Source organism: Acanthopagrus latus, chromosome 20, assembly GCF_904848185.1.
Source record: "Acanthopagrus latus isolate v.2019 chromosome 20, fAcaLat1.1, whole genome shotgun sequence".
Taxonomy (NCBI): Eukaryota; Metazoa; Chordata; class Actinopteri; order Spariformes; family Sparidae; genus Acanthopagrus; species Acanthopagrus latus.
This window is the reverse complement of record NC_051058.1, coordinates 13467505-13488177: the sequence shown is the minus strand read 5'-3', so window position 1 is coordinate 13488177 and position 20673 is coordinate 13467505. Positions and strand designations below refer to the sequence as shown.

At 41.4% G+C, this 20673-nt stretch overlaps 1 protein-coding gene across 1 annotated transcript; it reads left to right on the top strand.

Moving 5' to 3' along the window:
* The first annotated feature begins 7775 nt into the window (after nucleotides 1–7775).
* adrb1 (adrenoceptor beta 1) lies at nucleotides 7776–9270 on the top strand. The gene has a single exon (XM_037082092.1). It carries the CDS (start codon nucleotides 7895–7897, stop codon nucleotides 9083–9085), a length of 1191 nt encoding a protein of 396 aa, XP_036937987.1. The 5' UTR covers nucleotides 7776–7894; the 3' UTR covers nucleotides 9086–9270.
* Nucleotides 9271–20673: the final 11403 nt, after the last annotated feature.

Genomic DNA, 20673 nt, shown 5'->3' with positions numbered 1-20673 from the left:
GCATCTTATTTGTCTCTATGAAGTCCATTATTTCAGAAAAAAACAGCCCTGTTTTCTGTTTCATGAGGGGAATTTTTAGCAAATCCAATAGGGTTTTTAAATCGTTTGTTCAGCTGAAGAAGTAGGAGGATTTTCTCAAAAATATGAAGGGTTTAAAATTTGGCCAGACATGAGTATCACCAGAAATGGAGGTTATGAAAGCTTTGGATCAGAAAAGGTAACTGGTAACTTCAGCTGCCGGGAGTAAAACAGTATTTGCCTCTGAGGTGTAGCGGGCAGTACTTGGCTCTGTTGCTTTCGACCACTGAAGACTAGAAGATGCTATTTTTACAAAGCACTTTCATGTTGCGAGGTAGCAGGTAGTGGTATTTATGATTTCACAGAAAGTACACACTACCCTGAGCCACAAAGGTGCTTCAAGCGTGCATTCAAACTGAGCAAATAGTGTCACATGCTGGGAGGGGTCATCAGTCAGCAACCCTTACCCGTGAGGTGACTGACAATAACACACTTGAAAGTGAAAGAAGTTTTATGTGTTTCTTATTGTCAACTATTATTATTACAATTATTTGCTTGAAAAGATCAAGATCAGCCTTGGTCCTTACGACAGAAGAGGCATCACAGCTGGACAGCTGCAGTTTATACCAAATGTTACTCACGCAGGAGGAAATGGTACATGTTGTTGGCAACTGATCATGAACTGAAGTGCCAGAACACTGCATGTCAGGCTCTGGTTTACCTGGACCCTAACCCTTAACAATGAGTGTACATTGATTGATATTAGATAATATCGTAATAAACATGAACAGTTACATGTATCTAATCCTCAAAAACTATTGTGTTTATGCTAAGGAATTTATAAATCTAATGTTTATAAAGATGCTCTTAACATTAGTTTGTCAATAAATAGCATGAACTAATAGTTACGTAATACAATAATGAGTACTGAGCAACTGATAAGAATGTCTGTTGTTACGTAGAGGAATGCTTTTTCAGTATTCTTTGCAATTATAAAGAGAAAGTGGAATCTTATTTTCGACCATATACTAATATTATAAGTAAAGTTACATGTGTTGGAAAGTGTTGCCCAATTCACTGTTGTTGTTTTTTCCATAGGATGTGTTGACAATTCAACATTTTATTATGTAACAGGCCCTATATTAATATTACAGATATTATTCTACTATGCACTTCACACCAGAAGATACTTTAGAGCTTGCATAACGTGGAACAATGATTATGTAAGTGTTACAGCAATGATTATTAAGCAGAAGAAATGAGGTTACATGAATGCCATGAGAGACAGCAGAATGACCTGAGAGAGCACCGGGGTCAAAACATTGTAAATAACAACATCAGTCATTGTCAACCAAGAAAGTTACTGTGGAGCAACACTAGCCAGAGTCTGCTAGGCTCTTGGAAAAGCGGTCCACTTGTCTGGCAACTCACTCATTTAAAACTGTTGGACTCATTATGTACAGTTTAAAAAACAAAACAAAATGGAAATCGCCTCCTTCCCTCCACCACTTCCTCTCTCCCACTTCATCTGCCCACCCCCAACCTCTCCCCTCGCTGTCGTTCTGACAGCATCATTAACCCCGTGTGATTCTGGTGGCTACTCTGCTGCCAGAGGCCACACACACACACACAAGCACACACACAAATACACAGTCTCACAAAAAACATCACAGGGAGTATACTAACGCACTCACGAGGATGAAATACTAGACTTGCACAGGATAGGGGAGTCATGAGGAGTGTGGTGGTGCCACCTCCTCCTCCTCCTGTGGTGATATAATATTAATATTCATTTAAAAGTAGGCAAATCCCTCAACTAAGCCATGAGGATTCTGTATCTGATCAGATAAGACTCTCCATGGGCACACAGCTCCTTTCAGTGGCACAGAAAAGGCTTTTAGAAGCTCTCTCAAGGACTCCTCTTATGACGCTCATATGATGTACGAATCTGACACTGGTTAATTGTTTCTGACCTCTTTAAAACAATTGCTGATGTGAGTTATGAAATTGTGTTGGCAGGATGTTTTGTTAAAACTTCAAACCATACGAAGGTTTAGTGGAGGGGGAAAAAATCACAGTTTTTGCACACTTTTAATTTGCAGAAACATTTCTTCACTCGTCATGCCGGCTGAGTGGGCTCCATTAAGATCGTATCTGTGCGAGAGATAACATAGTATTATGTTTCCAGCCTGTGTGACTGTGCAGGGAGAACGCTAGCTCAAAAAGGCAGGACAGGGAGGTTTCAGCTGCTGAAAATTCTCCTCTGCTAAGAAGCTCAAGCTCAAATCTATCACCTTTGAACTCTGACTTGACGCCGGCGTTAACACAACAGGTCAAGCAGCGAAGTCAAGTTGAACCTGCTCTACTGCCATCGCAACGCCCGGCGAGAAGATATGTGGGAGGTAGCTGCTGTTCGGCTGTCGAGAGCACTTCGCTCAGCTTGTTTTTGTGAAAGTGAGGGAGCAATTGTGTGAAAATATGAAAAAGCTGAATTACAGTGAAGAGGTGCAGATGCTATAAATGTAGCCCCCAAAGTGACAAGGTCCAGCAAGGTTTCTAAGAGAAGAGCTTTCAAAAATATATATTTGCTCCACTTTAAATATATCAAAATCTGCGGGTCAGTCCACCCAAATTACAGCAATAAGCTGTTTTAATCACCTACCTCTTGTGGAATCTGTTCATATGCTTTGGTTTTATTTGTCTAGATTTATGCCACTGCTGCAGGAGGATGAAGGCTAAAGGAATTTAATCGCAGCACTTAAAAATTACGTTTTAGAAATTTAATAGCAGCACAATGTCCTTGTTGCTCACTGTGAGCTGTTTCTAACTTCTTTCTACCCAGAAGATCCCCTTGAAAGTGTAACCACTGGTCTCTGTTTTTACCAAAACCCCCATTGTGGTTATGAATTACTGCTTTTGTTGTTTCTCTGTTTATTCTATCTTTAGTCGGCCTTAGTCAGTGCCAGTGCCAGTGAGGCACATGTATCAGCGCATAAATCATGTAAAAGAAATGTTTTTGCACACTTCAGGGACGTTTCTTGGCATATAAGTGGTCAAATTTAAATATGTACTGTATGCAACCTCCGGATTAGAAATGCAACTAACGGTTCATTTCATTCTCCATTGCTTTCCTGATTAATCGATTAGTTGTTTGGTCTTGTTTTGTTCGCAGAGATGCTCGGTTTGCTGTCAAATAGGAGTAAAGAAACCAGAAAACATTCACATTTAAGAAGCTGGAAACAGAGATTATTATCTTTTAAATCCCAGATTCATTCATTTTTTCGATGCAGCTTTAATCCAAATACACAGCCTATTGCAATCAGCCCCTTTATATCCACCATGTGTGAGGGCTTTGGACATGAGTTAGAACAATTTATATTTCATCTATATGAACCAACTATGTAGCACACTCTCTAATGAGCGTTTATGAAGTGTTTAAACATTTTAACGCATGGTTTAATTAATGGATGACGAGTCATTTACTCGTGCTTTATAGAACAGTTGAAATACATTTAGAGTTTGTAAAGATTATACCTATTTTATGATGTTGATTGTTTCTCTCTGGTAATTCGGAATTTCTAATTTCAATACAATGCCTTGACAAATATTGTTATTTGATACCACCGGGAAAATTTGCCACAATACTGAGGGCATAAAATTTCAGATTTTTAATTAAAAGATAAATAGAACAAGGCTTATGAACTGTGTATTTAGCAGAACAGCATCCAAGTTATTCAAGCATTCAACTTATTTCTATGGCTACGTTGGCACTACATCTGTGAATGTGTTTAGAGAAGATTAGCTGATCTTTGGAAACATGAGCATCCAAATATGGAATTCCAAAATCCACCATAACACTGTGAAGTATTACAACCATTTCCAATACGCACTATTGATATTTACACCCTTTCTACTTGTTGTTTCACTGTTTTTGTGAATGGATTCTGGTCCACATCTGCTGCAGTCTCCTCTGATGAAGTGAGTGGTCATACAGTCCGATGAATCAAGGGAGTATTTTCATAACCTGGCAACCCAAACGATGGTCACTATAATGATGCTCGAGATCATTAAAGCTTTATTCAAAAATTCCTTTAGTAGAGTGGTGCGTAACGTAGAAACTGTCTGGTGTGCATGGATCCATGCATATAAATCAGCAAAAACAGAGGCCGCTGAGTCATTTACACACACTTCAGATGCTAACACCTTCAACTAAGCAGATAAATTGAAGATTTTGGGTGTAAATAAAGTCATTTTTCGGTTGCTTATTCATGTTTTAAACCATGTGCTTCAGTTGTTCAGCAGAATGCTGCAACACTGTTTTGCTGTGAAGCTCCAGAAATGTTTTGTGGGCTACAAAACTGATTTGAGAGTAAAGAGTGCCTGAATATTAAATTTTAGGTGAACTTATCCTTTAGCTCACAACTGCTGAAATGGGGCTGGACACTGACAGACTTCCGGGTTCGTACTGTATTCAAAAACAAAACTGTTGCTTCATTCAAAGGTACGAGACATTGTTATTACAGCTTCCTCACATGTTTGTTAGGAAAGCCTGCCGCCCCTCCTAACATGTAGGTGACTGTGAGTGCCTGAGGTGCACGGAGAGGTGTAGTGATGTTGACACTCAGAGATGAGCTGTGTTACGCTGGGTCAAGTCGTGTCACAGCCTCTGGTGCCGGGTCGTCAGGTTCATGAACAGGCATGCTAATCAGCATACAGGAAAAACAGGGAGCGCAGTTACCGTCATCCATCTCTTAGTCAGCGCTGTGTGTGTCACAAGGCCGGCGCAAATGCTCTCACTTAACTGTTCATCAAGATGTCTGACCTTGGATTCTGTTTTGAATGTCTTCGCCTTTCAGTTGTCGAGTTATGTTGACAGATAGGCTGCTGTCAATCGGGCATCGTTTTCCATTCTTGTGTGGTTTCACTGAGAGGCTGTTGCTTCCACTTGTTTCTTGAGTCTTTCAGTTCTTCCTTACTAATGTATCCTTGTGTTTGTCTGAACTGGGCTGTGCCTGAGGCCAGTCCGTCAGCCGGTTCAGGCGTGATGTTCCTCAGCCTTTGTGGCTGCTTTGTCCAGTTTAAGATAAGATCAGATGCACCAGAGGGGAAATTTGGGAGTAGGGACAGAAAACAGACAAAATAAACAACTCAGAGACACGCTTGCCCACCTTGAAATGCTAAAAGATGTGGAGGATTTCACAAACAAAGATGGAGTCTATGTGTCCTCCCTCTGGAAAAATCAGAGTGTTGACTTTTAAAGTATGAAAATAGCAGTTTATGGTGAATTATTTTAATTTTACTATTAATTCTCATGAAAGAATACAGTCGGGCATGAGTCTCTGGCACAAACTGCTCGACGGAACAACCAATATGCAAATTGTGCAAGCATTTTCTTTCTCTTAGAATTTTCCATTTCTCTCTGCAGTTGTTGTGCAGGTGGACACGATAGCTGTACATTTAAACATGCTGTATTGTGCCAGAAACAGGTTGGGAAAATAAAGAAAAACGTGCCATGAATTGGGAGAAATGTCAGGGGGAAACACCAAAAGGGCAATGAAGACGAGAGACTCACTGTGGAAATCAGAATGGTTGGCAAGGACATTTAGCGAGCTTTGAAAGCTTTTCCATGCATGTTTTAAGGCATAACAATTGTCTTATGTGCTTTCACATGATTTTTGCAGGGAAAAAAGTAATGACATTGAAATGCTTTTTTAAAAAAAGTTTCTCCTTTCTCCTTCTCCTTGCCTCTCCAAATCAATTTTCAAAGAGGACAGGCTCTGCTCATTAAAGCTCAAACATTTAACTGTAGGAACGGGAAGAAAAAAAAAAGTCTTAACAAATATAAAAAGTTTGTTTAGAAAGCACAGAAACCTGTAACTGCTAACTCCAAAATCATCTTGATTTATGTCTTACATATATTTTATTGAACTGGAACTGACCTGACAACTGTAGCATATAGAAATGAATAGTTTGGCTGCTGGTCAAAATGTGTTTTATAGTTATCTTAAGAGCTTAATGTAATACAGCTGCTGTGAAGCAAAGAGCAGATCTGTGGTTGGGCCTGACCTCATGGTCATGGAATGTATTCTTTGTGATAAAAATATAAAATGGACTAGTGGGAACACAAACCTTGTTTGTGATGGCAAGTGATGAAAACAGGGAAATCCCTGTAGTTCACAGTGTCACGGTGGACTTTGGAATCCCATATTTGGGTTCTAATGTTTCCAAAGATCAGCTAATTATTTGATGGATAACATAAAAACGTTTCAAGTAGGATGTGGTTAGAGAGCGACTTGTCGATGAGACTTCTTCTGAATCAGACTCAGAAATACTTATTCTTATTTTTAAGATGTTCTTTTCCTGTTGTGTTACAGTTGCTCCTTCTAGAAAAGAAAAGTTGCAGTATAAATAAATGATAAGAAAACGCTTAGCAGTAAGGTACACAAATATTTGACTAGTTACTTAAGAATGAGTGAGGAATGAATCAAGAACTACTTGATAGTTAATGAATCATTACTGAGTAATGACTGAAGAACTGTGATTTCAGGACTATGTAAAGATAATGAAGCGCTACAAGATAATCGACTATGAGAGGCCATATTAATGACTCAGTGGGTAATGATTAGTCCATGAATAACTGTGAATTGACTGAACATTTGCTTAATGAGTTTTTCCTGATTAACTATGAAGCAATCACTTAGTGGCACCAAGTAGTAACAGCTCATTAATTACTACTTAATCATTAGTTACTGTTTTTGTGCCTCTTCAAGTGAACCATTATAATGAGTAGTATTAAGCATCACTTTACTTGAGGTAGCACAAAAAGATAGTTAAGTAATGAGTAATTAAGGAGAGTTGCTCCTCAGTACTGTTTCACAATTGGAAGGTACTCAAAAAGAGTAATTAATGATAAAGTCATTAGCAATTAGTGAGTCTACTTGGTAACTTCTCAGTATTATGTAACATTACTTACAGGTGTAAAGAGTAACACTTGATTTAGTAATTAGTAATTAATGAGTTGTTTCTAGGTTGTGCTACCAGGAGCAACTCATCAAGAAAGTGGTCAGTATGTTGATTCACAGATATTAATGTACTAATCAGTACCTAATGATTTTATTATATTTTATTATTATTAGAATCTCCCAGTCTGTTCTCCAGTAACTATTCGTGAACAGTTGTGGAAAAAAAACATGTATTGAGGGATTATTTGAGGGAAGTCTTTAATTATCAAGTAGTTACTGAGTCATTCCCCACTCATTACCTGGTAATTATTTAAACTTGTGTGCTCCTTATTGTAAAGTTTCACAGAAAAACATAGACTAAGGAATAGATAAGAAATGAGAGTATGTAAGTATAAGAAAATTGTCAAAGGAAATGCTACTAGAAATAGAAACAAGTAAAGATATGTGCCTCATATTGGACAATAACTAGTGTAGATAATATTCAATAATGATAATAATAATAATAATAATAGATAATTGATAATTTGCAGTATGCATGTCACGGTGTAACAGCTTAAACAACACTAGAATAACTGTGTAAGTGCTGTTCATGTGCCTTAAAGAAGAACTGATGACAAATTGAGACTGATTGCATAATTTGTGAGGTTCAGGTGTTGTTTACTCCACTTCATTCTTGGGACAGTGTGTCCGCTGAACGGCAGCTGATTGGTCCAGGGGAGCGGTGATGTCATCGCCGGCCGGTGCTGCGGCTCTTGCAGGCTGGAGGAGAGAGAGAGAGAGAGAGAGAGAGAGGCTCCAGATGGAGTTGGCGCGCGACGGGAGTGGATCTGTGGCCCGGGCGGCAGACTGGATAGGCTGCCTCGCGCTGCCTTGATGAGCTCGAGCTGGTCCCGCACTCAGCGCAGCAGCCCGTCATGGGGGACGGCGGCGCATCCTCGCTGGTGAACCTCCAGAATGGCTCCGCCGGCAGCGGCGCGTCGGACGCACCGGACTCCGCCGCGTCCGAGCAGTGGATGGCGGGCATGAGCCTGGTGATGGCTCTGATCGTCCTGTGCATCGTGTTCGGGAACATCCTGGTCATCGTGGCCATAGCCAAGACGCAGAGGCTGCAGACGCTCACCAACGTGTTCATCGTGTCCCTGGCGAGCGCGGACCTCATCATGGGGCTGCTGGTGGTGCCGTTCGGCGCCGCGCTGGAGGTGCGCGGCTCGTGGCAGTACGGCTCCTTTTTCTGCGAGTTCTGGATCTCCGTGGATGTCCTGTGCGTCACCGCCAGCATCGAGACCCTGTGCGTCATCGCCATAGACAGGTACGTGGCCATCACCTCGCCTTTCCGCTACCAGAGCCTGTTAACCAAAGCTCGGGCCAAGGCGGTGGTGTGCGTGGTGTGGGCCATCTCTGCGCTCGTGTCCTTCCTGCCCATCCTGATGCACTGGTCCCGGGACAGTGTGGACACGGAGTGCTACGACGACCCCGAATGTTGCGACTTTGTCACCAACAGGGCATACGCCATCTCCTCATCCATCATATCTTTCTACATTCCTCTTCTGGTCATGATATTTGTTTACGCCCGCGTGTACAGGGAGGCGAAAAAGCAGCTGAGGAAGATCGACAAGTGCGAGGGCAGGTTTCACAACACCTTAACCGGACTGACCTCCAAGTGCAAGAAGAGGCCGTCCAAAATCCTGGCGCTCAGGGAGCAGAAGGCGCTCAAGACGCTGGGCATCATCATGGGGACGTTCACCCTGTGCTGGCTGCCTTTCTTTATAGTCAACGTGGTGCGGGTGTTCAACGCAGAGGTGGTGGACAAGGACCTGTTCGTGTTCCTGAACTGGCTCGGGTACGTGAACTCAGCGTTCAACCCCATAATTTACTGCCGGAGCCCGGACTTCAGGAAGGCTTTCAAGAGGCTGCTGTGCTGCCCGAGGCAAGCCGACCGCCGGCTGCACATCAGCTCCTGCGACCTGTCGCGGTGCTCCGGCGGGTTCGTGACCGCGCTGGAGCCCGGCACGCTGGGGATGTGGTCGGATTGCGCCGGCTTGGACAACAGCGACAGCAGCCTGGTGGGGACCGCGAAGCTGTCTCACTCCGAATCCCAGCTGTGAGGGGAAGACATGAAACTTTTTTTTTTTTTTTTTTTGAGGTGGATTACAAAAAATAAAAATAAATAAAAGATGGTGATGGTGACATAAGAAGAGAAGTTTGCGCAAAAGAGGCATGAGAGGGTCCATTTTCTTTCTTAAAAAAAAAAAATCTGCGTAAATCACCTGACGTGTATTTTGAAAGCCATATACAGTATATATATATATATATATATATATATATATATATATATATATATATATATATATATATATATATATATATATATATATATATATTCTGGAAAGAGCCGCGATGGCAGATGTTTTCCCAACACGCGCAAAATCTCTCCAGGACGCTTTAGTGCCGAGGACCGGATCATTTGTGCGTCATGGCATCGACCCTAGACATGCGTTCTTAGTGGATCTGATAAATCACGGTTGAGTGCGTAAAAACAGGATTCGGCGACGGAGCGCACACGCACGCTCCCTTGGTTTGTGTAATTTCTTATTCTAATGAATGAGCTGTTCGGTGTTGCGGAGCACGGGGTGTTAAGTGATGTGTGAAAGTGGTGTTTTCCTATTGTTCAATCCACCGGGGTCGTTATGGGTCACACTTCTGTTCTTAAGATGGACACGAGCGAGCCATCCGTCGGAGTGACTGTACTGTAACTCCCGTAGTGCTCCCTGTCATGCGTTCTTATTTTTGTTTTTTGTTTATTTTATTATTATTTTTTTTTAACCTCACAGCCATCAACAAGTGCAATTTGTACGGCAGGTATTTGTTTATATTAAACATTTTAATGTGAGATAGGTGTATTTATTCCGCGCTGTCTTTTTCCAACCGTGAGAGAGTGGACCGCGGTGCCTGATTCCCGCGCACTTTGTACATAACGGCAGAATGTGGTGTTCAGTGCTGAAGTGAGGAATTCGAGTCTCTCTCTCTCTCTCTCTCTCTCTCTCTCTCTCCTCTGAGCTTTACATGCTGTTGTGAGGTGGTGTTTTGACTCCTGTGAAATAAAAAGGAAGTTCTATTGTTAATTAATTACTGTTTCTTTCTTATTTAAAGATTTGAGGTTCACCTAGATGAAAACAACAACAACAACAAAAGAACCCACCCAATCGCTTTTCCACCATTTCATTCACAAATTGTTCCAAAATGTGTTCCCTCTGCAGAGGTGAACAGTGGTTTTTGGCTCGACTCTCTCCCAGCTGGTGTGTCTCTGTGTGACTCCTGCTCTTGCTGGGACTGCTGGGAGCAACTGGGAATCTGATTCGTGGCCTCTGTGCAGAGATGAGCCATGAAATCTGTTTGTTTTCTTTTTTTTTTTCAAACAAAGGAGTTCATGCACACTCAGGCACAGCTGGGTCTTGTGTTAAGCATTTACATGTCTGACCTACTTTAGTCTCAGCTGTGCACTGATTCATCCATACAGCACATCTGCATTGTTTTAGGCAGACGCCGAAACATCTGCCCCGGGGGCTGGACTGGGATAAAGTTGAATGTGTTTTTTAGAACAATTATATTGTGAAAATGTTAAAGACGAGTTGCTCTTTCACATTGTAATTGAATCAGACTGTTAGAGGAATACGTTTCTTGCACGTTCGTGGTCCGCAAGCGCCTTTTACTCCACTGTCATGTGTTTTACATGGTTAAAGTTGCATTTTGATTTGAAGCCAATGCATTTTTTTAAAGTTTAAAAACACAATTCCAGTAATTTAGCATGACTCTTCCTAATAAAACCAAATGCACTAACTTACGTATGACTTAACTGCCTTATTTACAGTCATGCTATTGCAAAGTGGGTATCTCTCATTCATCTAAAATGCACTCCTCTCAATACTGAAGATGTAACATGTAAGAATTTCCAAAATTTGCTAAATTCATCTGCAGAATGTGCAGGAACAACAGTGGAGATATCTACTGAAGTTAGCATGCTAACCAGCTAGCCCCGGGCATGAAAACCTCTTTGACCAACACCAACACTCCCTTGGTGGTCTGACGAGCTGCATGGCTAATTGAGCTAACAAGCTAACAGTAGTTACGGTGTGGATTCAAAGCCAGTTCTTACGTACTGGACCTTTAACGTCCATTAATGTTCGGTTGGACACATAATTTGCTTGTTGAGCCAAAAGACTAAAGAAAATAACAGCTTGATTTGATATCAAAGACACTAGCAAAGCAACACGGTGCTTTAAAAAGCACAGTAGAAAACGCCACACAGGTCTGAACACTGCGTTTGATTCTACATCTTTAAAGATCTGGCTGAAAACGACGAGAATTAAACAATTTTGCCGATTTCACACATGTTCTCATTGTAAATTAAATGCCAGTTGTCTATCTGGAAGTAACTGTTGCTGTCAGCGTGACGCCATAGGCTGTCCTTGGGAGACTCATTAGAGCTGCAGCCTACATTTCCCAAAATGCAACCTACTCATGTCTTTCAATGGACCCACCCTGCCTCCTAAACCTCACGCTTCCAGTTTGTAGCGCAGGCCTTGTGTTGAAATACTCAAAAGAAAGCCTCAAGCACAAAGCAAAATAACCCTGATGACATCACTGTGACCTCATCAGGGATTTTTAACTACACAAAAACTTCAAAGTCTTCAAACGCAGCGCAGTTGCAAGAATAAATGTCAGGAATGTGCATTTCTGCGCACCAGGAATTTGTTCAAACCTGTAGCAACTTTACGTTTCTCTGGGTTCAACTGTCTCTGTCATGTTGGGACGACCCAGCGTGTTCATGATGTTAGGTTTAGGAACCAAAAACACTTGGTAAGGGTCAGGAAAGGATCATGTTTGACATAAAGTACAAGTTTTAGTCGGCGAAAACATGACTGGTGATGGGCCAGAGGTCTCCTTGAAAACATTCAGTGGTGTCAAGCTTACAGACATTGAAACGACATGGCCCCTCGCCAAAAACATCCTCTGGTTTCACACTTAGTTATGTCAGGACGTGTGTGTTCTTGTTTATCATTATTCACTCTGTTGAAAATGGTCCGAAATCCGAACAGGCCCCAAATTTTTTTTTTTCCTAACTTTAAACTTTGCTGTTTGCTTGTCGCCTCAGTTTGGCAGCCTATGGAAAACATCCTGACAGCTGGTGTTATGAAGCGCCTCTTACAGCAGAAAATTTGGCGAATATTAATTAGCCCTGAGGCTGGACGTCTTTAAAATGCATTAGCGCAATGTTGTCAGCTAACGATGGTCTCCCAGAGGGGGCAACCGGCCGCACATTTCAATTAGACCAGAAAAAAAAAAAACCTGAATGGGATCGAGCTCAGCTGTTTCGAGTGTTTAGATATGATTGGCTAAACTAATGTGAGTGAATGAGACCCGGCTTTTTTTGGGGGGTGGGGGAGAATAACAACAGCACCGCAGCCAGAATCATTGATGGCCTCCTGGCAGAGAACCACGTCATTATTAAGCATTGTTTGTTTGGCAGGAAGTTTGTGTTTGGGCACATTAACGGTGGGTTCACAGATGGAGAAAGCTAATCAGCGGCTTTAAGGAATAATTGTTTCAAATTGCCAGTGTGTTATTTGACATTTTGGCGGCTCCGGGTCGAAAGTAGATGGATTGATACCAGCGTGACCTCGGCGGGTAACGGAGGTCACGCTGATATCAATCCATTTATAGCGTTTCGCCAGAGTATCTGACAATCAAGTCAACAGAACATTTATTTAACCGTTACAGGGCGCACAGTATGTTCAGTGATGCAGAATACCAGTTTTATATGTTCTGTTAACAGTAGGCTTATCATATTTAATGCCAACACTTCTTCAAATGCATAATTTAAGAAACAAGAAGACATTTTACAAGATCAGTTTATATTAGCTTAGTATAAAATCTGAAACTAGGAGAGAACGGATCGCCCGGCTCTGTACAGTACGTGCAATCTGCATGTGTCTAGTATGGAGAACTGAAACTGCCCAAATTAAAAAATGAATAGAGAAATAAATGAATGGTTCAATAATTAAGTAAATATGCACAATTGACATTTTAGTTTTAATTTGATTTATTTTTTAATTCCCTCTTTTTTCTAAGCCACCTGTTTTCCTCTTACATGTATTCATGATTAAAATTACTTATTTATTTAAGTATTTGTGCAAAATGCAAAAGAAAATTTCCTTATTTATTTTTAGAAGTAAATAAAGACAAACAAGGAATAAATAAATTATACAAACAATACAAATATGAAAGCAATTAAAAGGTAAAAATATCAATTTATGTTTATTCGTGCTTACATTTGTTTTCAGATTTAGTTTTGGTGCATTTAATGACATTTATGTATTGATTGATTCATTGATTTACTGATTTACTTAATTTTGGCAGTTACAGTCCTCCGTATACTAACACACCTCTAAACCTGACAAACACTTTTATCTCCTTTGTTTAACAAACAAACAAACAAAAAGTTTTATAAAGGATTACTCGACTACTTCTTGCCTGAAGTTGCTACTAAAGTCAGCAGATGAACTGCCACTGAAATTAATCATTAGTTGCAGTCCTTGCAGTTCAAAATGAATCTTTTTAATACTTCAGACTTGAGACTCGGTTTCACCGCAGGATGAAGCCAGACATTCTTCCTGACATCCCGAAGCGCCACATCCACGCTGCACCGTCACTTTGAAAGAGCATCTGGACTTCTTTCAGATCCTCTCGGGCAGCAACAGGTGTGAGGTTCCATTCAGTTATTACAAAGCCCGAACCTGCTGTCGCCCTGATCATGAATATTGTCCCTGCCAGCCTCCTCCCACCGCCATCTGTGCCCGATGAAGGACGGACACAAACATCATGATTGTCGGGGAAAATTAAAAACACGCCGACTGCGAGAAGTGAATGTTAACAATCCTCTCGTTCCCCAAATGCTACTGTTCAAGTGATGCACAAAGGAAAAAACAAGTCGGTCGGTGGCCGAGGACAAAACATCAGCGGTGAGTGATTGGGCTTATTACAGCAGACATGCAAAGGAAACACAATTATGAAACATGATATTGTGAAATGCTTTTTCTCTTTCGGCAGGAGGTGGACTGGTAGGGAGTTTGGTTTTGTGGCAGAGATTGAGAAAAACAAAACAGTCATTTCTAAGAAATAGAAAATGTCAACACCTGGAGATAATTGCTGCTGATTGCTCAGTGATTAGGCCCCACAACCTTTATCAGATCTGCACAGATCTGCTTTACAGAGGCGTACGTGTAGCTTTGGGGAAGAAATTTGAAACAGAAGAGAAAGATCCTCGTTTCCATGACTGAAAAAACAAACTGAGCTTAAAGGACAGCACAGTTTCATACTGGACCCTGCCACTTTTCTAGCCTCAAACTGACATTTCAAAGACGTCTACGCTTCATGTTCTGGGGACGGGAGCTACAGTTAGCAGCAGTTAGCGGTAACTCTGGTGTTTGTTCGGAGTCTAAATTCAATCATTCTGCCTCTGCACCTTTGAAATATTCCATTTCCCGCTGATTATGAAAGAGATGTCCACCATTTTTTCCACTGCACAGACAAAAACTTGAAAGTCACGGACAAAACAAAGAAAGAAAAGCACATTGAAATGTAAGTATGTCACAACTTTTCAGCCTTTATTGTAAAAACGACTTCTTGCAATGCAAAGCCCACCACTTCAAAACCAAGTGAAGGATTTAATATACTTTTTGGGGGGAGTTTTAGCTAACGGGAAAACAAACATTCAGAATCTTAATCATGAATATATAGAAAATAACAAGCGTGAATTTTTTTGTGGACCCTGTCACCGGCTAAACCCCGTTAAAAACTTCCACTGGTAATTAAATGGCGAGTAATCCTGTCAGATATATACGTAAATTCCCCTGTGATTCTTTCCACTCTAAATCACGCTGCGAGTGTCGAGGTGAGCTGCCAGAAAGCAGGTGCCACCGCTTCGTGTGTCCATCTGTTCGGAATCCCATGTGAACTTGGCGCTTCGCTTCCTCCCATCTGCCGCGCCTCGGCACTCATGTAAGGACCGGGGCGAATGTGGTCGGTCATTTTCCGGCGTTTGCATTCGGCTTCCACAATACAAACTGACAGATATGTGGAAGTAGGAACGGGGCACAGCGCACTCGTGACCACTTGACTCCCTTTAAGAAAACAATACGTCTCGATAAAGCAAAGAAATCCCTTATTGTGTTTCAGATCAACTTATTACCATATGGATTGATGTCTTGGCATCTTAAAGGGGATGACTATCTTGACGTACGTTGCAGAATTCAACGATGACTGAGGACGTGACTGTGTGGAAAAGCAAACCCAAACAGCCTTGAAGTGGAGCGATCTGCTGACGGGCCTGTCTTAGGCGGGTACGCCGCACTCTAAATTCACCACTTTCCTTCCTTTTTTAACCCTGATAGTCAGCGTTCTCTCCGTCTCACTGGTGTCCTTACTTGGAATTAGAAAAACCTTTGGCACGGTCGGATGTGCAAGTTTCTTTCCAGATTGTACACGAGGGTGCCAACCCTTCGAGTCTTGACCTTTCATTAAGTCCTAATGAGCTGGTGATTCAGCATCTGATCTCTCTTGAGATTTTGCGCTCGCGATGACAGTTGTGGTGTCGTTAAAGGAGCAGTTCAGGCATTTCTTTCTGAGGGACTGATGAGAAGATACCGCCCAGATGTAGATGAAACAACAACAATAACAACCTCTGAGTTGGCAGATAACACGCTGAAATTAGCAGCAACCCTTAGCAGGGAGGGCTAGCTTAGCTCAGCATAAAGAGTGGAAACACATATTAACATGTTAATTCAAACAAAAAACTGTGGAAACAAAAAAGAAATATAAGGGTTATGGGCCAGTACACCTCCTTAGCCCTGCTGAGGTGCCCTTGAGCAAGGCACCGAGCGTCTCACTGCTCCCTGGCATCTCATATGAGGCAGGCTGCCTCGCTCCATCAATGAGTGTTCGAAGTGTGCAGAGCAAATCATGACACTGCGGAAAACCTCTCTGTACTTTCTCTGTAATGTACCGCTGGTTCCCCTTGTTTCCAGTCTTTATGCTAAGCTAAGCTAATGTCATGTTAAACAGGTAGATTTGAGAGTAGTACTGATCTTCTCATCTTACGCTCAGAATGTAAGTTTTGCAAAATATCAAGCTGTTCCTTGAAGTCAGCAGCGTCTCAGGAAGCGACCGATGAGAGCAGGAGTTATTATGGAATCCAGTTCAGACCCCTGCAGCCTCCAACCTACTGGTGGTGCTCCTCCACCAGATGGCAAACACAGTGAGATACATGTCCTCCGCTGACCATTTCTGACCGAGCCTCTGCTTCTGTTCGACCGGCGTGCAGAGATGGGACCATCGTCATCGTAGATGTGAATGTTTTCAGACACACGTTTGCTGCTTATCCAACTGAAAGGTCCAAGAAAGTGAGGAGTCAAACACCCGGGGGTCGTGACACAATCAGTGGGAGAGGAAAGAAGAAAACCAAACAGATCTGTCGTTTTCAGGACATTTCTCAGATATTTTTTTATTGTCACACAAGTATTCAAATGAAACCCTCAGAGACGTTTGGACGGGACATCACTCCTTCTCCACGCTGGAACAGCTAACTATTCATCTCAAAAATGACAAGAGGCTCCGAGCAGAAACACGTGTCTCTTTGTAATGGGTCGTGACTCAGAAAGCCGTCAAATAAACGTAGCGGAGATTGAAGTGAATTTGCACTAAAAGACAGTACTTGAGCAAACGCCAAGTACACTGTTCAGCTCAAGGTCCTCTCACTGCGTTCAGCAGCACCGACTCAAAGCTTTCACTCCGCAACTATCTGCCTCCAGCACGAAGACATGGGAGTCAGTTTCAGCCTCACATTAGTTCCATGATATGTATTTAAGATGCAATCTTTTCTATAGTGAACACCTCATTCATCCTTTGTTGCCATTGTTTTATGTTTGGAGAGCGTAGCACTCACCACAAGACTGATATAGTTTCCTTTTTCTTTGTTTATTTGTTTTTTTGGCCATTTACAAGTAGAATGTTTAAAGGAAACATTCACCCAAACATGAACATTTTTATCATTATCTCCTTGCCCAGCGGAAAGTCGTGAAGTACACAAGACATCTCTGGAGCTTCACAGCAAAACAGCATTGCAGCATAAACAACTGAAGCAGATAGGAACTTGTTTTAAAATGTAAAGGGGGAAAAAAAGAGAACAACAACGGGAAAAACATAAAAGAAGAACATAAGATAAATCCATACATCTGATTCCGATGTATTCCAAATCTCGACTGATCTAGATCTGAAGCACTTGTTCTGTTCTGCACTTTTTTTTAATGAATTAAAATTCTGAATGACTGGCACAGAGTCCGTGGTTGAATAATGCAGCACCGGTCGAGAAAAAAAAAAAGAATCATCTCAGTTTCCATTGAAGCGTCTGAAGGGGCCGAGCGGGAGAGTGGCGTACGATCAAAGAATCACACGCTAGTGGGATATTCTCAAGTAACAGGGACAATTTTTTGCAACACCGAAGACTATTAATGGGCTGTAATAACACTCACTAACACTCACATTAAAGAGACTCGTTCACATTCAGGTGTTTTTGTTTATCTGAACGGTGCAGCTGTAACCGTCTCTGTTGCTGGGATGGAGTGTAGTAAACAAAAAACAGAGGGACAAAGAAAGGACAGGCTCTCTTATCTCTGCACCCTGAGCGCGTCTGTCATGGCGGCTGCTGCCACTGCATCCAAAGGGACACGGGCGATGCTTTATGAATTCGAGGGTGGTCATCTCGGCTGATAGGAGAATCCATTATCAGTGAGCTAAAAATAGCCTGTCAGTAATCATTGGCCTGAATTGGATATTCGAACCTGCGGTGTGCCTCCGCGCCTGCAAATAAAATGGGATTTTTCCACCGAGCATGACGAGAATGGCTGAGGAAGACAGTTGTTTTTTTTCCCCCTCCTGCTAAATGATGTATTGTTTTAAGGGCAGGTGCGATCAGTTGGTCTGTAGGTGTTTCTGCACATGTGCACGCGTGGTGGAAGCAATAATAGAGAAAGCTCATGCATGATGTTACATCTTGATGGTGTGCAGATTGACAGAGTGAGTCAGGATGGATCAACAAAACAGCTTTTATGATGAAAGAAAAGAAAGGACGCGTGAAGAAGAGCTGGGATGACAGTCGATCGACTCATTTATTGGCGACTGTTGATAATTCCAATTATTTTTTTCAAAAACATTAAAAGAGTTCTCACCGATTTAGCATCACATCGAAGACAGATTTCAAAATAAATAAATTCAAGAACAAAATTGTTGCAGGAGAACCAGACACATGCTCTTTTTTTACTCCACGTATTCTTCTCCCTCGTCAAAAACTGCATTACCCACAAAGCAACGTAACCACCAAAGGTTTGGGTGTGTTAGTGGCTAATGCAGCCTCGAGCTGCTAGCCGCAAGCACTTATAGATTACTAGCACCTAACGAGGACACTTATTTTTAACTCCACACCCAGATTTACTTTTATTTTGAAACTTAAACCCCGACACTGACTCAGATGACATCACTTGAGGTTTCAGACTCCCCAAAACAGTTGAGAGACCTTAATGTGCAAAATCATGTACTAGTCCCAGTTTCCCCCAATGTGAGGAATTACAGCTTTGTTTACATCTTATGTGATATCCAAATTTAATATCTTTGGTTCATTGAACAAAACAGGCGACTTCAAGATCCGGGCAGTTTTCCCCTATTTATGAACTTTTTTTTTTTTTTTTTGTCTTTATTGAATATGGAATCTATTGAACACAAATACATATAAAAAATACAAAAATGTTGTATGTTACTTTCAGTTTTCTCCAATCTTGACCAAAACATAACATTATATAATTAAACATATTTATTTCAAAATCAATCAAGGCGTCTTTTTTAGAAACTTGGCTACATCGGACCAGAACGCTCTCTCTTGAAAGACACTTCAACAAGCTTGTTGTTGATGCAGTATTTATCAGATATTTGTCACGCTTCCTCCCGCTGTACGCGGTCGACTAAGAAAGCCCAAAAACATCTGGACGATGGGACAGTTACACTGTTTTTTGTTAGAGCGCTTGTCTATCAGTATTTTAACAAATAACTGATTAATCGATAATGAATATAACCAGAGATTGCAATTTTATTTTATATTCAGCTCTAGTCCTTCTTATACTACAGGAGGCCATTCACATAAAAGTGATGCTTTCAGTTTCAGTGAAGCGGCAGTGGAAATCAAAGTTCACCCTCGACTTGTTTTCGTTTTGTGGGTGTGTTCCCCGAGCGTCTGCTTTTTAAATCATCCGAAAATGCTGCCGGCTTTGACTGACAGCGGGGCAGCGTTGTCCGTGACCTCCAGCGCTGCGCTGACGCCGCTGCTTTCTGAAGTGCGACCTAAAGCTGCATCCCACAGATTTACTGTGCGAGGTTATCTGTGTGCAAAACTCACCAGCCACCTTAATTACACCTCTTTCCAGCGTAATTAAAAAAAAAAAAAGAAAAAGCTCAAAACCAGGACAACAGATGTTCGTGCCAGGCTTGAAATATGAGACGAGACCAGTGTGGAACATTCAAGAGAAAGTTAAGACTCTCCTTTTATTCCCTGGAAACACCATATATATATATATATATATATATATATATATATATATATATATATATATATATATATATATATATATATATATATATATATATATATATATATATATATATATATATATATATATATATATATATATATATATATTATATTATATTTACACACACACCATCCAGAATCAGCATTTTTTTTAAAAACATCGTAATTTTTTTACACAATGGCATATTTACAAATGTATATTATGATCACAGTTTGTATATTCCACAAACAGAGCAGGAGGAATCATTGCACAGCTGGAAGAGAAACAGAAAAACGACAGACTTTCGCTTTTAACGTCACAATTTGACATTCATATACACACGAACAACCATTTCTTCATATTCATATTCATTCGCTCACACAATGCTGCAAACATGGCTTCGTTTCAAGGCTGCGGAAAACGAGTCAAATCTCAGATCAGCGCAATTCTTCTAAATGACTACAAATCAGAGGAAGCGTATTAGCATGCTTCGGAGAATTACGGAGAGCTTATTTGGAAAATCCCATGCGGGTGATTTGCATAGGTTTGTATTTTGTTTCCTTGTGTGACAGGAACAAGCTGCAAAACAACAAACAAAAAAAACTGCTCTGATTCGCAGCAAGCGGCTCATTTTCACATCGTTTAAGATCCAGATGAGCTCGATGGAAAAAAAAAGTTTCAGAAAGTTAGAATCAAGGTGTCATCTGCAGGTTTGCTGTCCGAACACTGATCGCACACAGCAGAATAATCGGTTTGGATGAAATGAAAGTAGATACATCAAACAACTAGCGCCCACTGGAGCAAACGAGGAGGCCTTTAAGGACTTTGTGACCTCGTTCCTGGAAACTTTCATCTCTATTCACGTATTGGCCCATTTCGAAGTAGCCTGAGGACGTACGGGAGAGGGGATCGACGTGTAACCATTCATGACCCATAAAGCCTGTTTCTGATTGGGAGGAGACGGAGGGGCTTAATCTTTTATGGCAGCAATCAGATCAAGTAAAGACGGAAGAAAACTTTAG

What these genes read in the sequence shown, in the direction of transcription:
- adrb1 (XM_037082092.1), top strand. Translation starts at nt 7,895, where the DNA reads ATGGGGGACGGCGGCGCATCCTCGCTGGTGAACCTCCAGAATGGCTCC.